General features: G+C 45.0%; 1 protein-coding gene across 3 annotated transcripts in view; it reads right to left on the reverse strand.

Annotated features, from left to right (window-relative positions):
• TLN1 (talin 1) overlaps positions 1-25,436 on the reverse strand; it is a 750,278-nt gene that overhangs the window by 460,364 nt on the left and 264,478 nt on the right. For all 3 annotated transcript variants that reach the window (XM_078674421.1, XM_078674420.1, XM_078674419.1), the window contains exons 7-9: positions 18,129-18,271; positions 15,040-15,167; positions 7,631-7,691 (exon numbers count right to left, since the gene is read on the reverse strand). In XM_078674421.1, the coding sequence (XP_078530547.1) occupies positions 7,631-7,691; positions 15,040-15,167; positions 18,129-18,271 (332 nt within the window). The remainder of the gene's footprint in view (positions 1-7,630; positions 7,692-15,039; positions 15,168-18,128; positions 18,272-25,436) is intronic.

Here is a 25,436-nt window from a genome sequence, read left to right on the forward strand (position 1 = left end):
AGAAGAAGGTACTCAGATCATTGAAATCCAAGTAAAATCTGATTCTGAGGAGGACCAGATAGGGAGAGAACAGGTAATTGACACTCCACCAAGAACTCCTGAGCCAGAAGAGGGACAGATAGAAATTAGGGCGGAGGTTCAAGCGGAAGAAAATCAAGGGTTCGAAGTTCTTGAACAGGATCAGATAGGACTAGACAATTGTGTTCAGGAAGAAGAAATCGAAACAGATCAAAGCCAAACTCAGCATACACCTGAACAAGGCCAGTTTAGTAACCAGGCAGAAGAAACCGATGAAAGACCTGGACCTAGCCAGTTAGGGAGAAATACTGAAGACGAACTTGAACCTAATGTGCCACAACTGAACGAAAACAAAAGGGTGTTTGAAGAAGGCCAAGAAACAGTGCCAGTTAAAAGACTCAGAAAAGGTGACTCAGTACCTAGATTTGTGAAAAGACTGAGATTGCGACTAAAGACAATAAACGAAGAGTCTGAACAGGTAAATGATGTCTCGAGTCAAACTGACCCAGTGGTGACAAAGCCAAAGAGACGAAGTGCTCGTATAAAGAAATTGAACAACAAGTACCCGAGTCCTGAGTGGACTTACTTTGTGTTGGGGGAATTTGAAAATTTGGAAATAAGTGACGAAAGTAATGAAGAATTGATTACAGACGAGACCAGTGAAAAAGCCAAACCCACTTGAAGAGTTACCTCGAGTAAGCAAGCTGTACAGAGTCACAAAGAGGGGTTAAAACTTCTTTTAAGTCAAAATGTCTGATTTTTCTGTGAATGGGAGACCGAGACGAAGTTGTTTAAAAACATGCTGCCAAGTATGTTTATGTAGTGCAGCAATAGTACTGATACTTTGGATAGGACTAACAATAGCTATTCCTTCTATGATGAGTAAAAATCCAAGTCTGTACCCAAATAATAACCTACCAGACGATACTGTAGAATCACACACTAGAAATACACCACAAAGAGTAGATACACTAGACAGACCACTTAGCCTTAAGCAAACAAAGTTAGATTTAGAAGCACCAGATGAAGAAGGATTACATTTCAATAAAATCAAGAACAAAACTCATTTAAATGTTTTTGCAAACCTGTTAGTACATTATGTAGAAACTATGGAAATAGATGATTGTTATGTCTGCATGAAGCTGCCCACTTCAGTAGCTGAAGGTGTGACTTACCACCACTTACCCTTAACCTATGGAATTTCCTGTAGCATTCTAACTAGTTTATTTTATAGAAGAGGACCTTTACAGTATTATTATTCAAATGTTGATGTGACTTTTTCTGAACTTCCTGTCCGAAGAAACCTGAACCCTGTACATACAACTAGAGATGTAGCAAAATACATGAGTGATTATTTTCTAACTGTAGGTAAAATAAATATAGATGACGCACACGAAGATAACTTGACCTGTTCATTACATGAAAAAGAGAAAGAGTTTCTAAATATGGTAGAGAAGAGAAAGTTTCCAAAAGAAAGCAAAAGACAAAAATCGGAAAACCCCTAAATGGGCTGAAAGCATAGGGAGCACCTCAAATGGTGGAGCCAACGCTGCCATGTTGCTGGATTTCGAAAAGAAAGGAAAACTTGTCTTCATAGAGAAATGACTAGTTATTATAATAACATTCATCGGTTCCAGTGAATGCTAACATAATTACAAGGTCATTGGGGGTTGGGGTTTCAAAGATGGGTCAGAGCCTGTGTTTCCTGGAATTTATTTTATATGTGGAAATAAGGCTTATTTCAAATTGCCCGACTATTGGTACGGAAGCTGTTACTTTGGTATTGTATTTCCAAAGATATACCATGTGGGGAAAGTCACTGGAAACACTGAAAAGACAAATGAATTAGTACGTAGTAAACGAGAAAGTGTTGGTGAAATAGTAGGTGATATAGTAAGTGCATTGATACCTGCAGTGGGAGTGACTCTATAACACACACAGAATTTGCAAATTGTCAACAGTAGTGGATCGGTTATCTACTGACACTGCTGGAGGTTTCCTGATGGTCAATACCGAAGTGGTTGCGATCAGATCTATGGTTGTACAAAATCGACTTGCTCTTGACACCCTATTGGCAAAAGAGGGCGGAGTCTGCCGAATGTTGAAAGCGCAACATTGTTGCACTTACATACCTGACAAAAGTGTGGAAATCAAAGGGTATGTAAGGAACATTACACATTTGGAAAAAGAGCTCAAACCACTGGAGGTTAACAGTGCCTGGAAGAGACTTACTGATGGTCTCTCTGCTGTAGGCCATTGGTTTTCTAACTTAGGTAAAAGTCTTTTGAGTAAAGTACTGATGCCAATTGCGAGAATAGGTTGTAGCTGGTGATGTCGAAAGTCTATTCGATGTCGAAAGAAGTTTGTTTGAAGTTTCTCGCTTCGAAAAAAGCAGAAAAAGTATTTTTCTAGCCGGAGCGGAAAACTTTCATCCGAACCCAGTGGCGGAAAAAAACAATCTGAGGATGGAGTCGATGACCATGCGCAGTATTGTCCAAGGGAGGAGTCACCTATCTCGTGACTACAAAAGACTTCTTCCAAGAAGACAACAACCTGCAATCATCCGAGCCAAACACCAGGTGGCGATCTATTGCAAAATGTAGGATCTGCAGCTCATATGCCTCGAACACAGATGTTCCTTTTCTTTACCTTACCTTTACTGAGCCCGAAAAGTAATTTCTGAATTATTAGCGTGTTCCCTTTTCTTACCCATCCTGTAGGAAACTATAAACTAACAATTTAGTATGCTCCTTAGGTTCCCGTCCTTTAGAACCACCATCCTAAATAAAACTTCTACGAGTTTATTATAGAATGTTCCCTGTTCTTACCTTCCCTTTAGACTTCTAAATGGTTGGCCTTATTTTATTCCTGCATGGCTACACGATTTTTGAGGATCTTGGTTATTGATAGTTTACTAACTAAGTTTTATGCTTTCTGCTAGTGAAGAGAACTAGATAAAGGTTTTCAAAACTTCTCGAGTCTGTGGTTATTATAAAGAGTGCAAATGTAATAAATGTCATTGTGGCTTGGTGAACTACTTATCTTTTTCAGCTAGCTCCCTGATCCATTGTGATCATAGGTACCCGTCGGGTACATTGGAAACATATAGGAAGGAACTGGGTTACTGGTAGTAGAGTGTAGGTTACCCGATTAATAAATATGGTGATTTGAATTTATGGGCCCGAATGTGCATATGATAAAATATCATAGTCGGGTGACCTGCGTGCTCTATCACGAGCACTTCACTCTGTGGCCCCACCTACATGGGGCCCATCCTCCAGCTGAGCTTGGCCAGGCCTACATGGAAGGACCTACCTAGCTGTCGAGCACTTCACTCCATGGCCCAGGCTACCAGGCAACCATACTCCTGCAAGCCCTTAATTACATGGCCTTGCCATCATGGGGCCCCGTACTCCAGCGAGCCCTCCACTGCTTGGCCTTGCCATCATGGGGTCCGTACTCCAGGAGCCCTTCACTGCATGGCCTTGCATTATGAGGCCCCATACTGCAATCGAGCCCTTCACCGCTTGGCCTTGCCATCATGGGGCCCCGTACTCCAGCGAGCCCTTAACTGCATGGCCTTGCCATCATGGGGCCCCGTACTCCAATTGAGCCCTTCAGTGCACAGCCCTTTCTACATTGGGCCTATACTTCTTCCAAGCACCAGCTTGGCCAAGGACCCATCCTCCTGCCTAGCCAAGGCCCAGTCTACCTGGGACGCATCTTCTAGCCTAGCCGCAGCCCAGTCTGAGGCCTATCCTACTGACGAGCCCTTCGATTGTTGACCTAACTACTAGGCCCCACTCTCCTCCTGAACTCTTCAACTCTTCAAAGCACATGTGTAGGAAGCTGGCTCTGTATACACTACACCAAAGAAAAGGTACAGTGTGAAGAGTCCAGTGAGTCCCCAAAAGTATTGTAGAGGTTAAAAAAAGAGAACACCTTACTCTCAATTGAGTGGTAGCTGGGCTGAGCAGTTAGGCAAACCAGAGGGTAGTGTGAACGCATGTGGTGTACATACTCATACAAGGCAATGACTGACCCCAGGCCAATGTTTGTATAACAATATTACTTTTGTTACTTTTATTTCTAGGTAGCAAGTTGATTTCAATTACAGGTAAATAGACTTTTGTGCAATACTTTCAATTACTGGGAATGGGTTTTGTATGGTATCAAACAATACTTTACATGTTCATTAACGCTTTTCAATACAGAAAGATACTTCGTATTCAGAATCGCACTTAGTACAATACAGTGAGAGACCAAAGCAATACTATAGGAGGAACGACAGGTGATTAACTTACAAGTAAGTAAGTGGTTCTCAAGTTCAGTCTCTGGGTGTTGTGGTCAACACTGGGCCAGGGTCTGACCAAGGTAAGCACAACCAGCGGCACTGGAGAGGCTGGGAGCAGAGGTCAACGGTGGGCCCAATGTTATCCTATGGAGGTTGGGGGCATCTAGAAGAGGCACCAGTTACAGGTAAGTACCTGCGGTTCAAGGACACAGGCCCTGGGGGTTGAGATCAGCACTGGAGGGGCCACCAAAAAGCACGGAGACTGCACTACCAGCGACGCAGGTAGGCCAGGTGCAGAGTGCAAAGACGGCATTGGGTCCGTTGATATCAAAGGAGATCCTCAGTTGGGGAAACTGTTCTGGGGTTGGCTGAAGGAATCCCACGTCTGGTGAGGTAAGTTGGGTAATGGGTCGATGCTGGGAGAACGTTGGTTGGGCACACCACGGCCGAGGGGCTGAGGGTGCAGGGGTGTCTTTTAGCGTCTGGTTTTCTCACTAGATTGGGTCGCGGTGGGGGGACCCTTCAGGTTAGGCTGCAGGCCTCGAGGGGAAGATCATCCAATGCTGGCGCTCAGGTCAGCATCGCTGGGGAGACTTCACTGGGTCGGTGGGGCACTTGGAGATGGGAGACTTGGAGATGGTTTCTTTCCTGGACAAATCCGGTGTCCACAGGAGACAAGAGCCTTTGTTGAAGACAGCACAGGTTCTACGGGTTTCTTGGGGTTGCTGGCTGGGGGCCATGCTTGTTTCTTGGAGCAGGGTCGCTGGAGGAGGAGACAGGCCGGTTGGGCTGATGCCAAGTCATTAGTGGTAGACTTCACCACTGCTACACGGCTCTTTGGTCCTTCTTCTACATAGGTCATCGAATCTGTAGAACCAGGTTCAAGGGAGCCCTTAAATACTAAATTTAAGGGCAGTACGGAGGTCGCAGCAGTAGCCAACGGCTACTATTCCCTAGGGTGACAACACCCTTTGGGTGCCCCCTCCCTTTGAGGAAAGGGCACATTCCTGTTCCTATTGGGCCTAATTCTCCAATTCAAGATGGTGAATTTTTGAGAGAGGGTTTCAACTCAGCTCCTGGCAACCCTAGAGGTGTGCCAGCATGAGGTGGGCAGTCCTACTCTGCTTTCTAATTTTCCCGCCTGTTCTGCTGCTAAAAGTGGGGCTAGGACAGGTGGGCAGCATCTCCACTAGTTAGAGCTGCCCAAATCAGCACATCACAAGGTGAGAGTTTATACTTTGGCAGCGTGATTGAGAGACATCGCGTCCCCCGATATGTGCTTATGATGCACTTGATACTCGGATGAGATACCTTTAGATGTTCTACCTATCAAAGTGAACATTTTATTATTCTTTTGGATTTGAGGATCAGGAATTAAATTTGTTTCTATGAATCTGGAAATGAACATCATCAATTTGAGTTATCACGGATTTCTTAACAATCTGCGTACATTCCAGAGTACATTACAGTGTACAGTACAGTGTATCACTGCCCTGAGGAAGCCCTATTCCGGGTGAAACGCATTGGTTGCATCTGCACTGTATTACACTTTGTGATTCGAGCCACTATTAAAGAGATTTGACAAACGTCATTGAAGATAGATGGTTTCGTTTACCATTTGTGCTTCTTTACATGTGGGTTGCCTCTCTGTGCTCTTTTGTTTGTGACTTACCTATGCCACAGGCAGTAGTGGTGGACATGGTACACAGAGAGGTGTGCCATGTCGACTCTTCAGTTTGGTCTGCACCAAAACACTCGGCCTGCTCTGGCAGTGTGTGGGCGTCAATGGGACAGGTCTCTGAGGGAGGATAATACATGCTGCAGCCCTCAGAAGTACCCTCTGGTTACAAGGCCCTCAGTGCCACTGGTGCATTTTAGAAGGGACTCACATGTGGCCCAGAGGTGCGCCAATTGTGTGTAACAAAGGTACACATTTGGGAAAGAACACAGGGGCTGGGACCTGGTTACCAGGGTCTCAGCACACACTCAGTCAAGTCGGCATCAGGTATCGGGCAAAAAATTAGGTGGTAACCATGCACAAAGGGGAATTACCTACACAATGTCCTCTGCATTCAAGGTGATCATCCCAAACCCTTCAGTGGGTTTGTAGGCTGTGGTGTGGGTTGGCGGTGTGTTTGAGTAAGCGTGAGTGTGCATGGTGGAGGGAGAGGGTATATGGTTTACAGTATATGGTCTGATTGTTTGTGAGTGTACGGCAAGTAAAAGTAGTCTGATCAAATACCAATGCAGACTCCTGACATGAAAGCCTTAAGTGCAATGTGGAGAAGTGTGGCTCAATGGTTAGAGCGGTACAAAAGGGGGTGGTGATGGACGGAGCATCTGAATCAATCAAACACTCACACCCAGTCAGAAGATCTGTTGACTGGGGTGAGTATTTGATTTGCTCAAACGCTCCGTCCATCATCCCCTTTTGTATCGCTTTGTTCGCCCTAAGTGTGGCAGGATATGCTCAGACGTGAGTCCCTTGCTCACTTGGCCACTGGATTCAAGATAGCCTGGCTGATGAGGGTTATGAATCCGAAACCGGTCCCAGGATGCTTGTTTCCGGTCCATGGCAGACATGGCTTGGCAGTTCGGGCTGGACTGTTCCCATGAGGCACAGGGTCAGACTGACTTGCATAACGCCATGTCTGAAATGGGGTGGCTGAGTGGGCTAAAGAATGGTGATGGATTAAACCCAGATCAGTTGACTTGGGGTGAGTATTTGATTTGCTCAAATGCTCCGTCCATCATCCCCTTTTGTATCGCTCAATGGTTAGAGCGGCAGACCCTGATGCAGAGGTCTAGCCCGGGACCAGGGTTCAATTCCCGCCTCGGCGGGTTTCGGGCTCAATTTCTGCGAACCTGATAATTCTCGCTTCGGTGCCTATTCTAATCATGGGTCCCACTCTGAAACTCGGGGCAATAGCTTGCTTAATCTCCACAACGGCCCCAACAACGCTAGGATTCCTGGCTTCACCTTGGGGGTGCCCAGGAGTGGGCACTTCCAGGGAAAAGCCAGGAAAGGTTCCACAGCGGTATGCGTACAAGCGCCTGAGATACCCCTTCGGGGGTCGATTTGGGCGCTATACAAATACTACTACATTTACAATGTTTTAAGGCCTACTCTGTGTTCAAGATAGTCCAAACGATAGTGCAACAACCAAGCACTGTCAAACAAAACAAAGTAAAACCCTTTCCTAAAACAATCATAGAACATATTTCTGCTAGGTAGTTCTTGGCACTATAGCTGCTCATTCCCAGAGCCTTGCACGGCTACCTCTTGCCCCTACACACACCGCCGACATATACACTCACCATGAAGATCTTACGGTCACCCTTCTGTTTGATGTACTCCTTGGGCAGGAAATCCTTCATTCTGCAAAGAGAATCAGAAGATTAGAGGTATGAGGAAACGAAGGAGGCCAAGAATGCACTAAGGACTGGGAATAGAGCAAAAAAAAAGGCAACAGAAACAAGCACTGGCAAAACCAACAAAGTCCTTGGCAAGCTGGTGCATTTATTACAACAATAAAAAGCACACTTGAAGCAAAACACACAGTTGTATATAATTTCAATACAAAAGTACAGATGCTTTCTAGCAGAGAGGTATTCATAACATGTACGGAAGCCTTTTTTAATGTCTACGCAAATTACAATATAATGTGCTCTCTACTGCCACAAGGAAAAATTACTATTGGCGATAGCTGGATAAGTACATGTGATTAAGCAAAATGCTGTTATTCACAGTGCAAGTGAGTCACTGGTGAAATGGAGTGACCCACTGGCCACCAATGCCCTTATGCCAATGCATCTGCTCGACGCTCCCCGTCTTGTCCTCTGCATCATTCAACCCATCTCTCTCCAATGTTACCCTTTTTTTTTGTTTTTTACCCCAGCTATGAATTTTTTTTCTTGTTGCCGACATGGTGTGAAGTACACAAAGAAGGATGTCCTTTCATTTCAAGCTATTTGGAGCATTCTTTATTGGTTCACTTTATCTGAATGTATTTGAGGTATGCTTTTAGGATTCCCTGTATCCAAAGGTGTTAGGGATACACGTCAATGGCTATTGCTATCTAAAGGTATTTGAGTTATGCTTCTATGGTTACCTGTATCTAAAGTTGTTTCAGGTAAGCTTCTATGTGTTCTCTGTCTAAAACTATGTGTTCTCTTTATCTAAAGGTATCCGAGGTATGCTTCTAGGAGTTCCTAAAGTTACGAGTTATGCTTCTAAGCTCAATTTATCAAAACGTATTGGAGGTATGGTTCTATAGCTGTCTTTATCTAAATCTAATTTAGTTATGTGTCTAAGGTTCTTTATGTTTAATCAAAAGGTATTTGAGGTACGTTTCTATGGTTGTCTTTAGTCATAAGTATTTGTCGTACGCGTCTATGTTTCTCTTTATCTAAAAGTATTTGAGGTACATTCCACTTTAGATAAAGATATTTGAGGGATCTTGCTTGGTTCTCTTTAAAGATATGTGGGATACACTGCTATCATTCTCTTTATCTAAATGTATTTGATATATACTTCTATCGTTCTCTATCTAAATGTATTTGAGGTATCCGTCGATTGTTCTATTTATCTAAATGTATTTGATATATACTTCTATCGTTCTCTATCTAAATGTATTTGAGGTATCCGTCGATTGTTCTATTTATCTAAATGTATTTGAACTATACTTCTATTGTTCTCTTTATCTAAATGTATTTCAGATATAATTCTATTGTTCTCTTTATCTAAATGTATTTTGTGATAAAGTGCCATCTTTCTTGCATTGGTATGCCCACACTTTTTTTTGAACTGCTGATGTACTTTGACTGAGTGTGCCCTGGGTTCCTGCCAACCAGGTACAAAGGGCCTGTGTTCCTTCCCTAAAATTGTGTTACAACTAAAACCCAATTGGCATCTCTGGCCACCTATAAGCCCCTAGTAAATGGTACCCTAGGTCCCCAGGGCATGGTGACCAGAGAAGACCCCTGAGGACTGCAGCACTGATTGTGCCACCCTTATAGGCTCTGCACCCTGACACCCATACACTGCCTTTGCAGGCTGTGTGTCTTGGCACAGAACTGAACAAGGAGTCGACATGGCACACATCCCTGTGTGCCATGCCCACAGAACCCACTGCCCTGGCATACTTCAGTCACCCCTCTAGCTGGGTGCCCTATGCCAGAGGTGTGGGCACAGGTGCATGAGCCCTGTGCCCCTACAGTACCCAGGGCCATTCCTGGGCACTGTAAGTGCAGTGAGGCCATTAAGAGTATAGGGTGCTGGGAGGTTGTAATTACGAACTCCACAGCACCATAATGGCTACACTGAAGGCTGACAAGTTTGGTACCAAACTTCTCAGCACATTAAACCTGCACTGATGCCAGTGTGGGATTTAATGTAAAATGCACCAGAGGGCATCTTAGAGATGCCCCCTGAAAACCTAACCTACAATCCACGTCTGGGCTGAGTGGCTGCAGAGGCTGCCACACAGCAGACATGTTGCTGGACCCCTGGGTGGAGAGCCCCCCGCTCTCCTGGGCCTGCAACCATGCACATCCTGGGCAAGGTGCTAGGTCTCCTCCCCCAGGATGGGCAAGGGGAAGCTTCAAAGGCATGCTGCCTCTGTGAGCTTCTCCAGACCATTTGCTGTACCCAGCAACTGCCCGCCACCAGTCCTGACCCCCACCCTGGCGGGAAGACTGGCGGGAAAAACTACATCAGGAAGGGGGGTGTGCCCGCCTGTGCCAACCCCACCCCTCAGGTGGAGGAGGCGAGGTGAAGCACGACCCCGGGCTCCGGCCATCTTGAAGATGGGGAGCCCTGCCCAATCACAGCTAGGCTCCTGCCCCCCTCCCACAGGAGAGGAGCAGGCTAGGGGGTGTACCCACCCCAGGACAGGGACCTATTGGTCCCTGCCCTTGCCCTACCTGTAACGCCCCTAAATTCAGTATTTAGGGGCTCCCTGAACCTTCCTTCCAGAGATCCCGATAAGAAAAGAAGAAAGAAGATCAAGAAGAAGACCCACCCTGCAGCTGCTAACAACAGGACGACAACAACTGACTTGGCCCCAGCCCTACCGGCCTGTCGATCCTGGAACCTGATCCTGCCTATCCCCGGCGACTCCTCCGGACAGCAACCTTGGGATACCCAGAGGACCTGCCTGCCTTGACCCCCCTCAAGATTGGGACTCCAATCAGCAGCGGCTCTGCTGCAACAAACCCCAGGTGCCAGCCAGGAAGCTCCGAACCAGCCCACTCTACACCCGCCGAGCCTAGCCCGTGCCCGAGTGAACCAAGACCACGAGGATGTCCCCCCGGCGACTGGGACCCGAAGTCCATTGCCCAAAGACCCTCCTCTACGAACCAGACGACGCCTGCAGACTCAGAACCAGGGGCCACCCCAACCGCGACCAGCTGAGGGTAAGCTTTTCTGGCAGGCAAAGACAACCCTGCACCCGGCGCCCTACAGCTACCTGTGCCTCCCTTTGGGGTATCTACCTGTGCTCCAAGATCCCAACTTACCTCTCGAAGTGCTGGTCGCCCCTGGAGAGTCACCGTCCCCGAGCCTTGGTTCCTTTATGACCTTTTAAATTGGATAACATTGAGCGCCCGATGGCTCAAAAGCACCCTGCACCCAGCCGCACGAGTGTCGCTGGCTGTGCCACCGTGGCTCTATCCTACTTCCCCCTTTGCCCTGAGCAAGTGACCAGTAGCCCAGCTCCCACAGCTGCGCGGCCTGCTAGCCAGCAGCCAGCAGCCACCAACCGGAGGCCCCCTGTCCCGCATTGGATAACATTGGGCCTAACTACCTCTGCACCTGACCGCCCCTGTGCCGCTGCGGGTGAACTAACTGTACATATCTGATCCTAGGAGACCCCTGAATCTTTTCCTAGAACCCTAAATTCACCAGTCGGGTACTCGCCTGGAAACCGGTAACTCACTTACCTGCCATTGAATAACATTGACTGGCTTGACTCGAAAAATCTTCTAAGTGTGAAGTTTTGGAAACTAACAATATTCATATAAAATCACCTGAATTCCGAAGTACTCACCTGTGATCAGGAGAGAAACCAGTACTGTACCTTGTAGCCCAGTACTGAATCGTAAAAGTAATCCTTGCCGGGTTTACTAGCAATCTGTATTTTCTCCATAGGAATCCATTGTCTGTTTTTCTATGAAATTTCTTATAAGTGTCTTCTTTTGAAAAGTTGAAATATTCTTTGAAAATCATACGAAATACTGAAATGCAGTTTCCTACCTGTTTTAAATCGAGACCCCAGTGCTGGACCTAGGAACCCAGTACTGGATTACAAAAGTAACAATATCGTACTTTACCTGCAACCTGAATTTTCTCCCATTGGATAACATTGCCAGATTTTCATTGAAAAGTGTGAACTTTTAAAACAGCTGTATATTTCTGAAAAATCATTGCTATACCTAAAACGTTTTTACTAAATTGGTTTCAGCTTAGACGCCAGGACTGAATCTAGAATCCAGTCCTGGAACTACCAAAGTAATCGACAAAGTAATCAACTGTATTTATATGTTGAAAACCCATTGAATTCAATGCTTTAGTGTGTCTAGGATTGTGTTGCCTACTGCAACCCCTGTATCTATTGTGTTCACAAAGTTTATTGCCTCTAAGCAAAGTAATTACATGAGAGTACTCCTAGAGAAAAGTATATTTTTATGCCTGTTGGTTCTAAAAAGAAAACAACTATATGTTTTTGATAATAACAATTGGCCTGGAGTTCAGTCCTTGAGTGTATGAAATCCTTTGCTGACTGAGTGTGCACAACAAATGCTTTACACTGTCCTCTGGTACTGCCTTACTGCTCGACCAAGCTACCACTTTGGTGAGTAAGGTCAGTTCTGACTTTAACCTCCGTTAAACCTCTGGGGTTGGTAGACTCTATACACACTGTACCACCTTCTGGTCTAGTATATATAGAGCCACTTTCTCACATATTTCAGATATACTTCTATCCTTCTCTTTATCTAAATATATTTGAGATATACTCCTAATGTTCTCTTTATCTAAATGTATTTGAAATCTATTGTTCTCTTTATCTAAATATATTTGAACTTTACTTCTAGTGTTCTCTTTATATAAATGTATTTGAGATATACTTCTATTGTTCTTTTTATCTAAAGGTATTTGAACTATACTTCCATCGTTCTCTTTATCTAAATATATTTGAACTATACTTCTATCCTTCTCTTTATCTAAATATATTTGAACTATACTTCTACCGTCTCTTCATCTAAATGTTTTTTAACTATACTTCTATCGTTCCCTTTATCTAAATGTACTTGAACTATACTTCTATCGTTAACTTTATCTAAATATATTTGAACTATACTTCTATTGTTCTCTTTATCTAAATGTATTTGAGGTATCCTTCTATCGTTCTCTTTATCTAAATATATTTGAACTATACTTCTACCGTCTCTTCATCTAAATGTTTTTGAACTATACTTCTATCGTTCTCTTTATCTAAATGTATTTGAACTATACTTCTATTGTTCTCTCTATCTAAATGTACTTGAACTATACTTCAACTATACTTCTATCGTTAACTTTAGCTAAATATATTTGAACTATACTTCTATTGTTCTCTTTATCTAAATGTATTTGAGGTATCCTTCTATCGTTCTCTTTATCTAAATAGATTTGAACTTTACTTCTACCGTCTCTTCATCTAAATGTATTTGAACTATACTTCTATTGTTCTCTTTATCTAAATGTATTTGAACTATACTTCTATTGTTCTCTCTATCTAAATGTACTTGAACTATACTTCTATCGTTAACTTTATCTAAATATATTTGAACTATACTTCTATTGTTCTCTTTATCTAAATGTATTTGAGGTATCCTTCTATCGTTCTCTTTATCTAAATATATTTGAACTATACTTCTACCGTCTCTTCATCTAAATGTTTTTGAACTATACTTCTATCGTTCTCTTTATCTAAATATATTTGAACTATAATTCTACCGTCACTTCATCTAAATGTTTTTGAACTATACTTCTATCGTCTCTTTATCTAAATATATTTGAACTATAATTCTATTGTTCTCTTTATCTCAATGTATTGGAGATATACTTCTATTGTTCTCTTTATCTAAATGTATTGGAGATATACTTCTATTGTTCTCTTTATCTAAATGTATTGGAGATATACTTCTATTGTTCTCTTTATCTAAATGTATTGGAGATATACTTCTATTGTTCTCTTTATCTAAATGTATTTCAGATATACTTCTACCCTTCTCTTTATCTAAATGTGTTTGAGGTATACTTCATTCGTTCTCTTGATCTAGATGCATTTCAGGTATACTTCTATCCTTCTCTTTATCTAAATGTATTTGAGATATACTTCATTCGTTCTCTTTACCTAGATGCATTTGAGGTATCCTATTGTTCTCTTTATCTAGAAGCATCTGAGGTGTGCTTCAACCACAAGTTGGCAGCCCTAAACCTCAGCTTCCATTGACCAGCTCTGAATCAAACATTAATAACAATTCTTGTTACTACTGTGGTATCATTTCAACCTTGAAAAGACACCCGATATATGAAGATGACAAACAAAAGAGGATGTATATTGTGGGGTAAAAACCACCGCTCAGTCTAGCTCTGGACCTTGGGATGAAAGAGGACGGCTCGAGTAAGTGAGGGAAGAATGAGACCACCATGCTTTTAGCTCGCCCTGAACTTCCTTTGTCCCGCTGCAAAACATTATTATACTTCGATGAGGTGCTTATGTTTTAATTGGGACCCCAACCCGTAAGCATTTATTTTTGTTTTTCATTGGAGACCAACTTTGAAAGCACTCCGGCATTTTCATTGATGGGTGCATCCCATCGTTGCATCTCCATTCCTTTGGATTTCCCCAAAAGTTCAGATTTCTGGAGGCGTAAGCGATGGGACCCTCCACGATTTAGGGCCTATTAAGCACTTACCAAGAACTCTTATTTAAGGTTCAGACTGCTCCTGTCACTGGGGCACATACCTGCCCTGTCTAATTCACTATTATCAACCTCATGTATTCAAGTAGGATGCAGTTTACATGTTTCAGGTGCACAATAAAATCTAAGTCCACAGGTGATCGTATTAAGCAACATTGTGAGAGATTTAAGAATAAACCAATTTCTAAAAATGAATGTAAAACACAAACAGAAGTTGTACTGGCATGGAGACCCTAAGGACAGACCCACCACCGGGTAGCTGCTCGTAAGCAGCCTAAACATTTAAGTAAAAACTCAACAATCAATCACCTTACGGAACAGTAAACTGGCTGTTAAAGATTGTCCAAACCTTTCAATAAATCAAACACACCACTGCAATGTCTGAATGTAATAAGGCAGAGATTTGAGAGCAGGTACTGCAGTTTTTTTCCATGGATAGGAGACCCTGGGACCCCTCAAACTCCGGGCTAGGACAGTCTTTTCACCCATGAGTTCGAAGCACACAAGCTACTGAACCAGGCTTTACCCTTTCTGAAGCAGCCACAGTGGACCCCGTTAGCTGATGAGATCTCATTACTGCAGAGACCAGACCTGTTTCCAGCAGAGGGAGGCGATCAGTTGTCATCATGGCCAAAGTTCGATCGTAGCTTTGCAATGTACTTTTCCGATGAGATTTGTAAAGCGCTCAGACACCCTAAGTGTTCTTGTTCACGCTATTTAAGACTAAGAATAAATAAAATAATCCGTGCAATACTCACTCAAGGAAGCCAGGCTTATGTTTCTGCTCATTGTGATCTCCAAACTGAATCTGGCACTGGTAGCCCGCAAACTCACAGGCCTTGTCAAACGAGACAGGGTGGGAGCCATTCAGGATGTCATCGCGAGCCTGTGAAAAAGAGGAGCAGCAGAGATAAGAGAGCAGACAGGCCCAGAGGTGCACAGAGAGAAGTTTTATCCTGATGAAGACGGTGGGAGCCAGGAGCTCAACAAGAAAAGGAAGCTCTTCCAAAAATGCAGGTAATAAAAGAAGAGGAGCTTCGTGAAAGAATCCGAGTGGAGGAGGGTCCCAGAGTGTGGGGAAAGATTATACTGAGTATTACCCTGCTCAGTAAGACTGGCTCTCAGCCACAGATTCATCACAGAGAGGTCTGAGATCTCCACTCAGACCACACAGACTGGACACAGTGGCAACAAGAGCGTCCTCAAAACATACATGACAAGACGACGACGACGACTGTCAGAGTTCAACATTCACACTTGAAACATGGCAAAGCTACTATGGAGTCCCACAAAGTTTAAACTTCAAGGAGGTTTCTAACAGGAAGGGAAGAGTCAGGACTAGAGAGGAAAAGAGTAAGCAAAGAAAAGAAGAAATTAAAATGGTATAGAATACGGATCCGGTTTATCGACCACAATGTGCAAGTGAGAGCTTCCTTTCACTAGGCGCTGTAATGAAACCCACATAATTACTATAACCTTTAAATGCCATACATCCTTTGAGTAACATGACAGAGCCTCGGTCACCCACCTTTACACAGATTGATTAGCAGAAGGGTTTCAATCGATTCTGGCACATACACTGAGGAAAGCCTTTGAGAGACGCCTGTAAGGACTCACAAACTGTCCCTTCACTCACATGTGTCTGCTTCAACCAACCCCAGCTACAGGATGTACCCAATGCTCAAATACAACTGAAGCAACTTAGAAACCAGGAAAAGCATTAGAGATGTATTTTGCCCTAAGCTGATCCTCTTTCTGAAATGAGGACAGAATTCAAGCGATTCCCTGAAGCACCACAAAAGATGGTGAGAAGGAGTTAAAGTGAGTACCTAAACGCCATAGATTAAAATATATCGAACACAGGCCTTAAAGTCTTCAGACCCAAAACACTTTATTGGATGATTTATACAGTCTGTACTTAAGTTTTTACTTATATTTTTTACTTAAATTGCTGAAATAGGTTGAAAACGCAAAACATTATCAAAAATTCCCTAGCAGTAAATGGTTTTTTACTTTTTCCAGACCAAAATAAAACAGTAACTCATGCCTTAAAATATGTTCTTATTTGTTAGATTCAAAAATTGGTTTTTCCACCTAGTTCCAATAGTACCACATTTAACGTTTAGTGGATGAGAACTCCACCAACAAGGCTGCACGGATTACTGAAGGGCTAGAGCTGTTCCCTTTTGCACCCAGGACCAAGATGTAGACTCCAACAGTAAGTTGGCTGACCTCCTGTGCATCTACGGGACATGAGATGAAGCAAGAGGTCTTTTCGTAGAAGTACTCAGCTGACAGTCACAACTGGACATGAATTGCTTTTTGTATGGACCTCTGACACCCTGGAAGTCTCTACGTGTCCTTTCCCGACATCCTGATGGCCTGAAAAGTGTAATTCTTGTGGCCACCAGAAAAAAGTTTTGAAACTTTAAAAAACATTTCCTCTAGAGTTCTAGAGCATCAGAGGGACATGCGGGGAAAGTATCCTATCGCCACTTTCATCGTGTTGGATTGTATTTCCGCTTTGCCCCAGCCAAGACTCCAGGCAGCTCCAAAAAACAACTAAGTCCCATTCTGCGCTGCGACGTGTAACATTTTCAGGAAGAAATTTCCAAAACTCCAGCTACAATTTCAGCAGTGGTCCACTTAAGTAGGATTTTACTTCTCAAAACCGCCCATAGTTCCTTTCTGTGTTTAGAATTAGAAACTTTTTTTGAACTTTTTATGCTTCCAGACTGTCACTGGGATACATCTGCTTATTGTGTGCAACCAGGGTTCTACTGTGGTCAGCCCCACATCACACCTAGGTATCATTAGCCTAAACTTTTTCATAAATGTTTAGAAATTCATGTCTCCATTTCCCCTGACTAGACTTTTGTCAGTTTGGTCTGATTTTACTCATACAATTTATTTTTGTCTCAATTTTTAAATTTGATTGTGCTTTATGTGTCAATTTTTCTACTGTGTATAAACTGCTTAAAAGCTTTCTACAGTGTGTTTGATTTAAGCCATGAAGCCAGACTGGTTTGTGTCACATTACAAATGATAGAACACAGGTTTATTTCATTCCATTTGTGTAACATTGAGGGGTTGGTAGACTCATCCTTGAAGGGAGACACATTTCCATCCCAAATGATTATGTACTTTCCTACAGTCTCCCCAAAAGATCTGACCAAGACGCAAGAGCCAGGCAGTCAGACTGTGCCTGCACCTCAATAAGCAGGACCACATCAAATCCGCCCACACGTTCTTCCCTAGCCCGATGTCAACACCAGCATTACATAGAAGGTCTTGTGCACCGCCTCTAAAGCATACTGGGGTACAGGACGTGGTTCCCTGCAGAAGCGGATATCTGCCTATGCCCCTCTCAGACCTCTTCTGCCCAAGTATCTCTCCAAGGGACCAAACACAAGGCATATCACTAGGTGTGACAGCAACTGGACTCCGCCCGAACGCGAGATCTGAATTAAACTAGATGCAGATCAGGAAATACCTGACACCAACTAGTCATACTTAGTTACACGCCATTCAGGACAAGGAGTGCAACAGATGCATTTCAGGCACAGTTACTCAGCCGTCCGACTGGACTCTAACAGCTTCTTTTTGCCATTGGCAGCTCTCACTTTACTACGTCTGTCACACACTGACTGAGCCAGGAGGAGCCAGGCAGAGACAAACCATGAGATTTGTTATTGTATAATAGTTGTCCTACCTTCCACAATAGACTGATAGACATCGTCGCATATTTTTTTAACTGGTTCCTGAGAAAAACAGTTCCTACAAACTGAGGCCCAAGTAACAGAGACGGGTACAAACATGACGGATACAGAGAGGACTCCAACAGTACCTGCACGTAGAGAAGGTTCAGCTGCACCGGGTCCCGGGAATCAACATTCTGATCAGAGTAAAAGAACTTCCGTCGGAGCAGCAGTGTTTCATTCTCATCTACACCTTGCTCACGCAGCGTGCGTCCGTGGTCCAACCAGTTCACTGTAACAGCACAAAAAGATGCATGAAGGCGGTACAAGCGAAGCATTCACTCACACCTGAAGGTCACGGAGAGGACACACAGCTACTTTAGATTTGAACTTGGTTGAGATTGAGAAAGGCAGAGGAGGACAGAGAAGGAAGTAATTACAGCTAAACTTTCAGTCACTACTGCATACAAGACGGTCTCCGCTGGCCCGTCCCTGCCTGTGGAAAGCAGAGTCAGCCAAACGCTAGACTTCTTGTCACTGCTCCGTCTCAGGACACTGGTTACCTATACTACGGAAAGAGATACCACCTCTCTTTGGACCAGGACTTCCAAATATAATCAATGTGTTCTCTTTATCTGGTAAGACACCTTCAGTTGTGATAGCAGCAGTAGCAAAGCAGTAAAACTGACCACAGCCTTGTTTGTCTTTCTATCTAAGCTTCTGGATCTGAAGCTGCTGAGGTACAGGTTTTTGAAGAGGCATTTCTCATTCATTATGTTACGTGTATTTGTAAGTCGCACTCTCACCCGTGAGGATATCTTGGTGCTGGAAACGTGTGTGCCTAGCCATGCCTATGGTATGTTGGTTCATCACCCGCTAAGGTATCCTGGCGCTGAGCAGGTGTGTGCGCCTAGCCCTGCCTATAGATAGATTTGACTGAAGACAAGTGCCGTCAGGCTCTGCCAATAACCCATAGATAGATACGACTGAAGGTAAGCTCTCCAGGCTGTGTCAATGACGCATCGATGGATGTGACTGAAGACAAGCTCTTCAGGCTGTGCCAATGACCCATCGATAGATGTGACTGAAGACAAGCTCTTCAGGCTGCGCCAACGACCCATCAATCGATGTGACTGAAGACAAGCTCTGCAGGCTGTGCCAACGACCCATCGATCGATGTGATTGAAGACAAGCTCCGTCAGGCTGTGTCAATGACCCATCGATAGATGTGACTGAAGACAAGCTCTTCAGGCTGTGCCAACGACCCATCGATAGATACGACTGAAGGCCAGCTCTCCAGGCTGTGTCAATGACGCATCGATGGATGTGACTGAAGACAAGCTCTTCAGGCTGTGCCAATGACCCATCGATAGATGTGACTGAAGACAAGCTCTTCAGGCTTCGCCAATGACCCATCAATCGATGTGACTGAAGACAAGCTCTGCAGGCTGTGCCAACGACCCATCGATCGATGTGATTGAAGACAAGCTCCGTCAGGCTGTGTCAATGACCCATCGATCGATGTGACTGAAGACAAGCTCTTCAGGCTGTGCCAATGACCCATCGATAGATGTGACTGAAGACAAGCTCTTCAGGCTGCGCCAACGACCCATCAATCGATGTGACTGAAGACAAGCTCTGCAGGCTGTGCCAACGACCCATCGATCGATGTGATTGAAGACAAGCTCCGTCAGGCTGTGTCAATGACCCATCGATAGATGTGACTGAAGACAAGCTCTTCAGGCTGTGCCAACGACCCATCGATAGATACGACTGAAGGCCAGCTCTCCAGGCTGTGTCAATGACGCATCGATGGATGTGACTGAAGACAAGCTCTTCAGGCTGTGCCAATGACCCATCGATAGATGTGACTGAAGACAAGCTCTTCAGGCTTCGCCAATGACCCATCAATCGATGTGACTGAAGACAAGCTCTGCAGGCTGTGCCAACGACCCATCGATCGATGTGATTGAAGACAAGCTCCGTCAGGCTGTGTCAATGACCCATCGATCGATGTGACTGAAGACAAGCTCTTCAGGCTGGGCCAACGACCCATCGATAAATGTGACTGAAGACAAGCTCTATCAGGCTGTGCCAACGACCCATCGATAAATGTTACTGAAGACAAGCTCTGTCAGGCTGCGCCAATGACCCATCGATAAATGTGACTGAAGACAAGCTCTGTCAGGCTGCGCCAATAACTCATAGATAGATGCAACTGAAGACAAGCTCTGTCAGGCTGTGCCAACGACCCATCAATAGATGTGACTGAAGACAAGCTCTGTCAGGCTGTGCCAACGACCCATCGATCGATGTGACTGAAGACAAGCTCTTCAGGCTGTGCCAACGACCCATCAATAGATGTGACTGAAGACAAGCTCCGTCAGGCTGTGCCAATGACCCATCGATCGATGTGACTGAAGACAAGCTCTTCAGGCTGTGCCAACGACCCATCAATAGATGTGACTGAAGACAAGCTCCGTCAGGCTGTGCCAATGACCCATCGATCGATGTGACTGAAGACAAGCTCTTCAGGTTGTGCCAACGACCCATCAATAAATGTGACTGAAGACAAGCTCCGTCAGGCTGTGCCAATGACCCATCGATCGATGTGACTGAAGACAAGCTCTTCAGGCTGTGCCAACGACCCATCGATAAATGTGACTGAAGACAAGCTCTGTCAGGCTGCGCCAACGACCCATCAATAGATGTGACTGAAGACAAGCTCTGTCAGGCTGTGTCAATGACCCATCGATAGATGTGACTGAAGACAAGCTCCGTCAGGCTGTGCCAATGACCCATCGATCGATGTGACTGAAGACAAGCTCTGTCAGGCTGCGCCAATGACCCATCGATAAATGTGACTGAAGACAAGCTCTGTCAGGCTGTGCCAACGACCCATCAATAGATGTGACTGAAGACAAGCTCTGTCAGGCTGCGCCAATGACCCATCGATAAATGTGACTGAAGACAAGCTCTTCAGGCTGCGCCAATGACCCATCGATAAATGTGACTGAAGACAAGCTCTGTCAGGCTGTGCCAACGACCCATCAATAGATGTGACTGAAGACAAGCTCTTCAGGCTGCGCCAATGACCCATCGATAAATGTGACTGAAGACAAGCTCTTCAGGCTGCGCCAATGACCCATCGATAAATATGACTGAAGACAAGCTCTGTCAGGCTGTGTCAACGACCCATCAATAGATGTGACTGAAGACAAGCTCCGTCAGGCTGTGCCAATAACCCATCGATAGATACGACTGAAGGCCAGCTCTCCAGGCTGTGTCAATGACGCATCGATAGATGTCCTCAGGCTGCGCCAACGATCCATCGATAAATGTGACTGAAGACAAGCTCTGTCAGGCTGCGACAACGACCCATCGATAAATGTGACTGAAGACAAGCTCTCCAGGCTGTGCCAACGATCCATCGATAGATACGACTGAAGGCCAGCTCTCCAGGCTGTGTCAATGACGCATCAATAGATGTGACTGAAGACAAGCTCTGTCAGGCTGCGACAACGGCCCATCGATAAATGTGACTGAAGACAAGCTCCGTCAGGCTGTGCCAATAACCCATAGATACATGCAACTGAAGACAAGCTCTGTCAGGCTGCGACAACGACCCATCGATAAATGTGACTGAAGACAAGCTCTGTCAGGCTGTGCCATCGACCCATCGATAAATGTGACTGAAGACAAGCTCTGTCAGGCTGCGACAACGACCCATCGATAAATGTGACTGAAGACAAGCTCTGTCAGGCTGCGCCAATAACTCATAGATAGATGCAACTGAAGACAAGCTCTGTCAGGCTGTGCCAACGACCCATCAATAGATGTGACTGAAGACAAGCTCTGCAGGCTGTGCCAACGACCCATCGATAGATGTGACTGAAGACAAGCTCTTCAGGCTGCGCCAAGACCCATCAATAGATGTGACTGAAGACAAGCTCTGTCAGGCTGCGACAACGACCCATCGATAAATGTGACTGAAGACAAGCTCTGTCAGGCTGCGACAACGACCCATCGATAAATGTGACTGAAGACAAGCTCTGTCAGGCTGCGACAACGACCCATCGATAAATGTGACTGAAGACAAGCTCTCCAGGCTGTGCCAACGATCCATCGATAGATACGACTGAAGGCCAGCTCTCCAGGCTGTGTCAATGACGCATCAATAGATGTGACTGAAGACAAGCTCTGTCAGGCTGCGACAACGGCCCATCGATAAATGTGACTGAAGACAAGCTCCGTCAGGCTGTGCCAATAACCCATAGATAAATGCAACTGAAGACAAGCTCTGTCAGGCTGCGACAACGACCCATCGATAAATGTGACTGAAGACAAGCTCTGTCAGCCTGTGCCAACGACCCATCGATAAATGTGACTGAAGACAAGCTCTGTCAGGCTGCGACAACGACCCATCAATAAATGTGACTGAAGACAAGCTCTTCAGGCTGCGCCAATGACCCATCGATAAATGTGACTGAAGACAAGCTCTGTCAGGATGTGCCAACGACCCATCAATAGATGTGACTGAAGACAAGCTCCGTCAGGCTGTGCCAATGACCCATCGATCGATGTGACTGAAGACAAGCTCTTCAGGCTGCGCCAATGACCCATCGATAAATGTGACTGAAGACAAGCTCTTCAGGCTGTGCCAACGGCCCATCAATAAATGTGACTGAAGACAAGCTCCGTCAGGCTGTGCCAATAACCCATAGATAGATGCAACTGAAGACAAGCTCTGTCAGGCTGTGCCAATGACCCATCAGTAAATGTGACTAAAGACAAGCTCTGTCAGGCTGCGACAACGACCTATCGATAAATGTGACTGAAGACAAGCTCTGTCAGGCTGCGACAACGACCCATCGATAGATACGACTGAAGGCCAGCTCTCCAGGCTGTGTCAATGACGCATCGATAGATGTCATCAGGCTGCGCCAACGATCCATCGATAAATGTGACTGAAGACAAGCTCTGTCAGGCTGCGACAACGACCCATCGATAAATGTGACTGAAGACAAGCTCTGTCAGGCTGCGACAACGACCCATCGATAAATGTGACTGAAGACAAGCTCTCCAGGCTGTGCCAACGACCCATCGATAGATACGACTGAAGGCCAGCTCTCCAGGCTGTGTCAATGACGCATCGATAGATGTCATCAGGCTGCGCCAACGATCCATCGATAAATCTGACTGAAGACAAGCTCTTCATGCTGCGCCAACGACCCATCAATAGATGTGACTGAAGGCCAGCTCTGTCAGGCTGAGCTAATGATCGATCTATTGATGTTACTCGAGGAAGGCTATTTATCAATCCATATATGTAATACTTAGTTATACGTGGGTATGAAGGGAAAATTCCAGGTCCTCCTGCCAGAAAACTGGTTACCTTCCAATGTGTTTTTGTACTTGCACATAATTCAAAGTTCTGTGAGAAAAAATGCATCAAACCAGTCCATCAATCTTGCTGCTTCAGTCCTCTCCTCACTTGCCCAAATGTGACAATTCCATTTCCTGGTAGCACTCTTTCAATCGGTTTCACAAATGTTGCCCGACTCAAAAAAGTAGACACCAGCCAACAAGTTTTGCAATATACTTGCTTCCTCAGGACAGATTACAGAAATGTGCTGCTTTTATCCCAACCTCTTGCGTCTACTGGAGAACAGTGGTCCAGACCTCACAATATCAGACATGGATAGGGTCGACCTCTGAGTCGATACCCTTATCATGGGGCACGGACGGCTACTTTGGAAACTATGGATTTTGGTCTGTGTATTCCATTGGGGTCAATTAGTTTACAAAACTGTGAGGTCCAGTCTACAGTTCAAATTAAATCGTATACAAAAAAAATTAATAAAAATTGTTATTTGAAGCAGCAAGATTGATGGCTTCTTTGAATTACAATCTATACATGCATCTGGAAGCTAGTTATTGAATGCTTGAGCTTTAAATGAGATTGAAACCAGGGTCTGCCGTGCCAATGAACGATCCATCGGTGTGGGAAGTGGCAAGCTCAGCCAAGCAATGCGCATGAAAGATTTCAATAAGCTGTGTTTGATGGAGGCACGGGATGCAGGACAGATCAATCAAACAAGTACGTCACGGACAGGCCATCTGTGCCATCATATGGCATTCCACGTCAATGAAGACTCTGTGTGCCTAAAGCAGATTAGGCCCGCTAACCCAATGGCCAATAACTGGAATTCAATGAAGGCAGTTACTGCCTTGTCCTGTCAGCGAATGAGCTACACACGCAATTGGAAGCACGCTGCGCTGTATAATGAATATGCTACTTACCAGTATGCATCTGTTCTTGGCATGTAGGGCTGCTAACATTCATATCTATAGCATAGATCGCCGCCTAGTGTTGGGTCCGGATGATTGCACATTGTTGTCCTGGAAGAGTCTTCGAAGTATCACGAGATAGGTGGCTCCTCCCCTGGACTACAGTGCGCATGGGCATCGACTCCATCCCCAGATTGTTTTTAGCCATTGTGGCAAAGATGGAGTGTAACAGTGTAAGCGATGGCCATGCTTAAGATTGAATGCAAGAAAAGTCTGCAGCCGCTACGGGCGCCGGGGAGGAGGGCGGGCGATATGAATGTTAGCAGCCCTACATGCCAAGAACAGATGCATACTGGTAAGTAGCATATTCAGTTCGAGGCATGTGGGCTGCTAAAATCATATCTATAGCATAGAATACATAGCAGTCCCTCCATTAACGGCGGCCGCCCGTGCCAGCTGCAGAAGTTTGAAAAAGTGTTTTAAGAACAGCCTGTCCTACAGCTGCCTGCTGTTTGGAATGCACATCTACACAGTAATGTTTGGTAAACGTATGTGGTGTAGACCATGTGGCTGCTCTACAAATGTCTTCCAAAGGGATATTACCTAGGAATGCCATGGAGGCCCCCAACTTGCGTGTGGAGTGTGCCCTGGGGGGGACCGTTAAAGTGCGCTTAGCTTTCTGATAACAAATCTGAATACACTTAACGATCCACCTGGCTATTCCTGCTTTGGAAATGGGGTTGCCTTTGTGCTGGGGTGAGAAGGCAACAAAGAGTTGTTGTGTCTTTCTAAAATGTTGTGTTCTGTCAATATAGTACATTAACGCCCTCTTGACATCAAGCGTATGGAGCATTCTTTCTGCTACCGTTTCGGGGTTTGGAAAGAATGCGGGCAGTTCGATGGTTTGATTGACATAAAACTGCGACACCACCTTAGGAAGAAACTTGGGGTTAGTGCGCAGCACCACCCTGTTTGAATGAATTTGTATAAATGGCTCTTGTATTGTGAGCGCCTGTAGCTCACTAACGCGTCTCAGAGACGTGATGGCAATGAGAAAAGCCACTTTCCATGTCAGGAACTGAATTTCACATGAATGCAGAGGCTCAAACGGGGGACCCATCAATCTGGTGAGTACCACATTGAGGTTCCACACAGGAGCTGGTGGT

This window comes from Lissotriton helveticus, chromosome 2_1 (assembly GCF_964261635.1).
Source record: "Lissotriton helveticus chromosome 2_1, aLisHel1.1, whole genome shotgun sequence".
Lineage (NCBI taxonomy): Eukaryota > Metazoa > Chordata > Amphibia > Caudata > Salamandridae > Lissotriton > Lissotriton helveticus.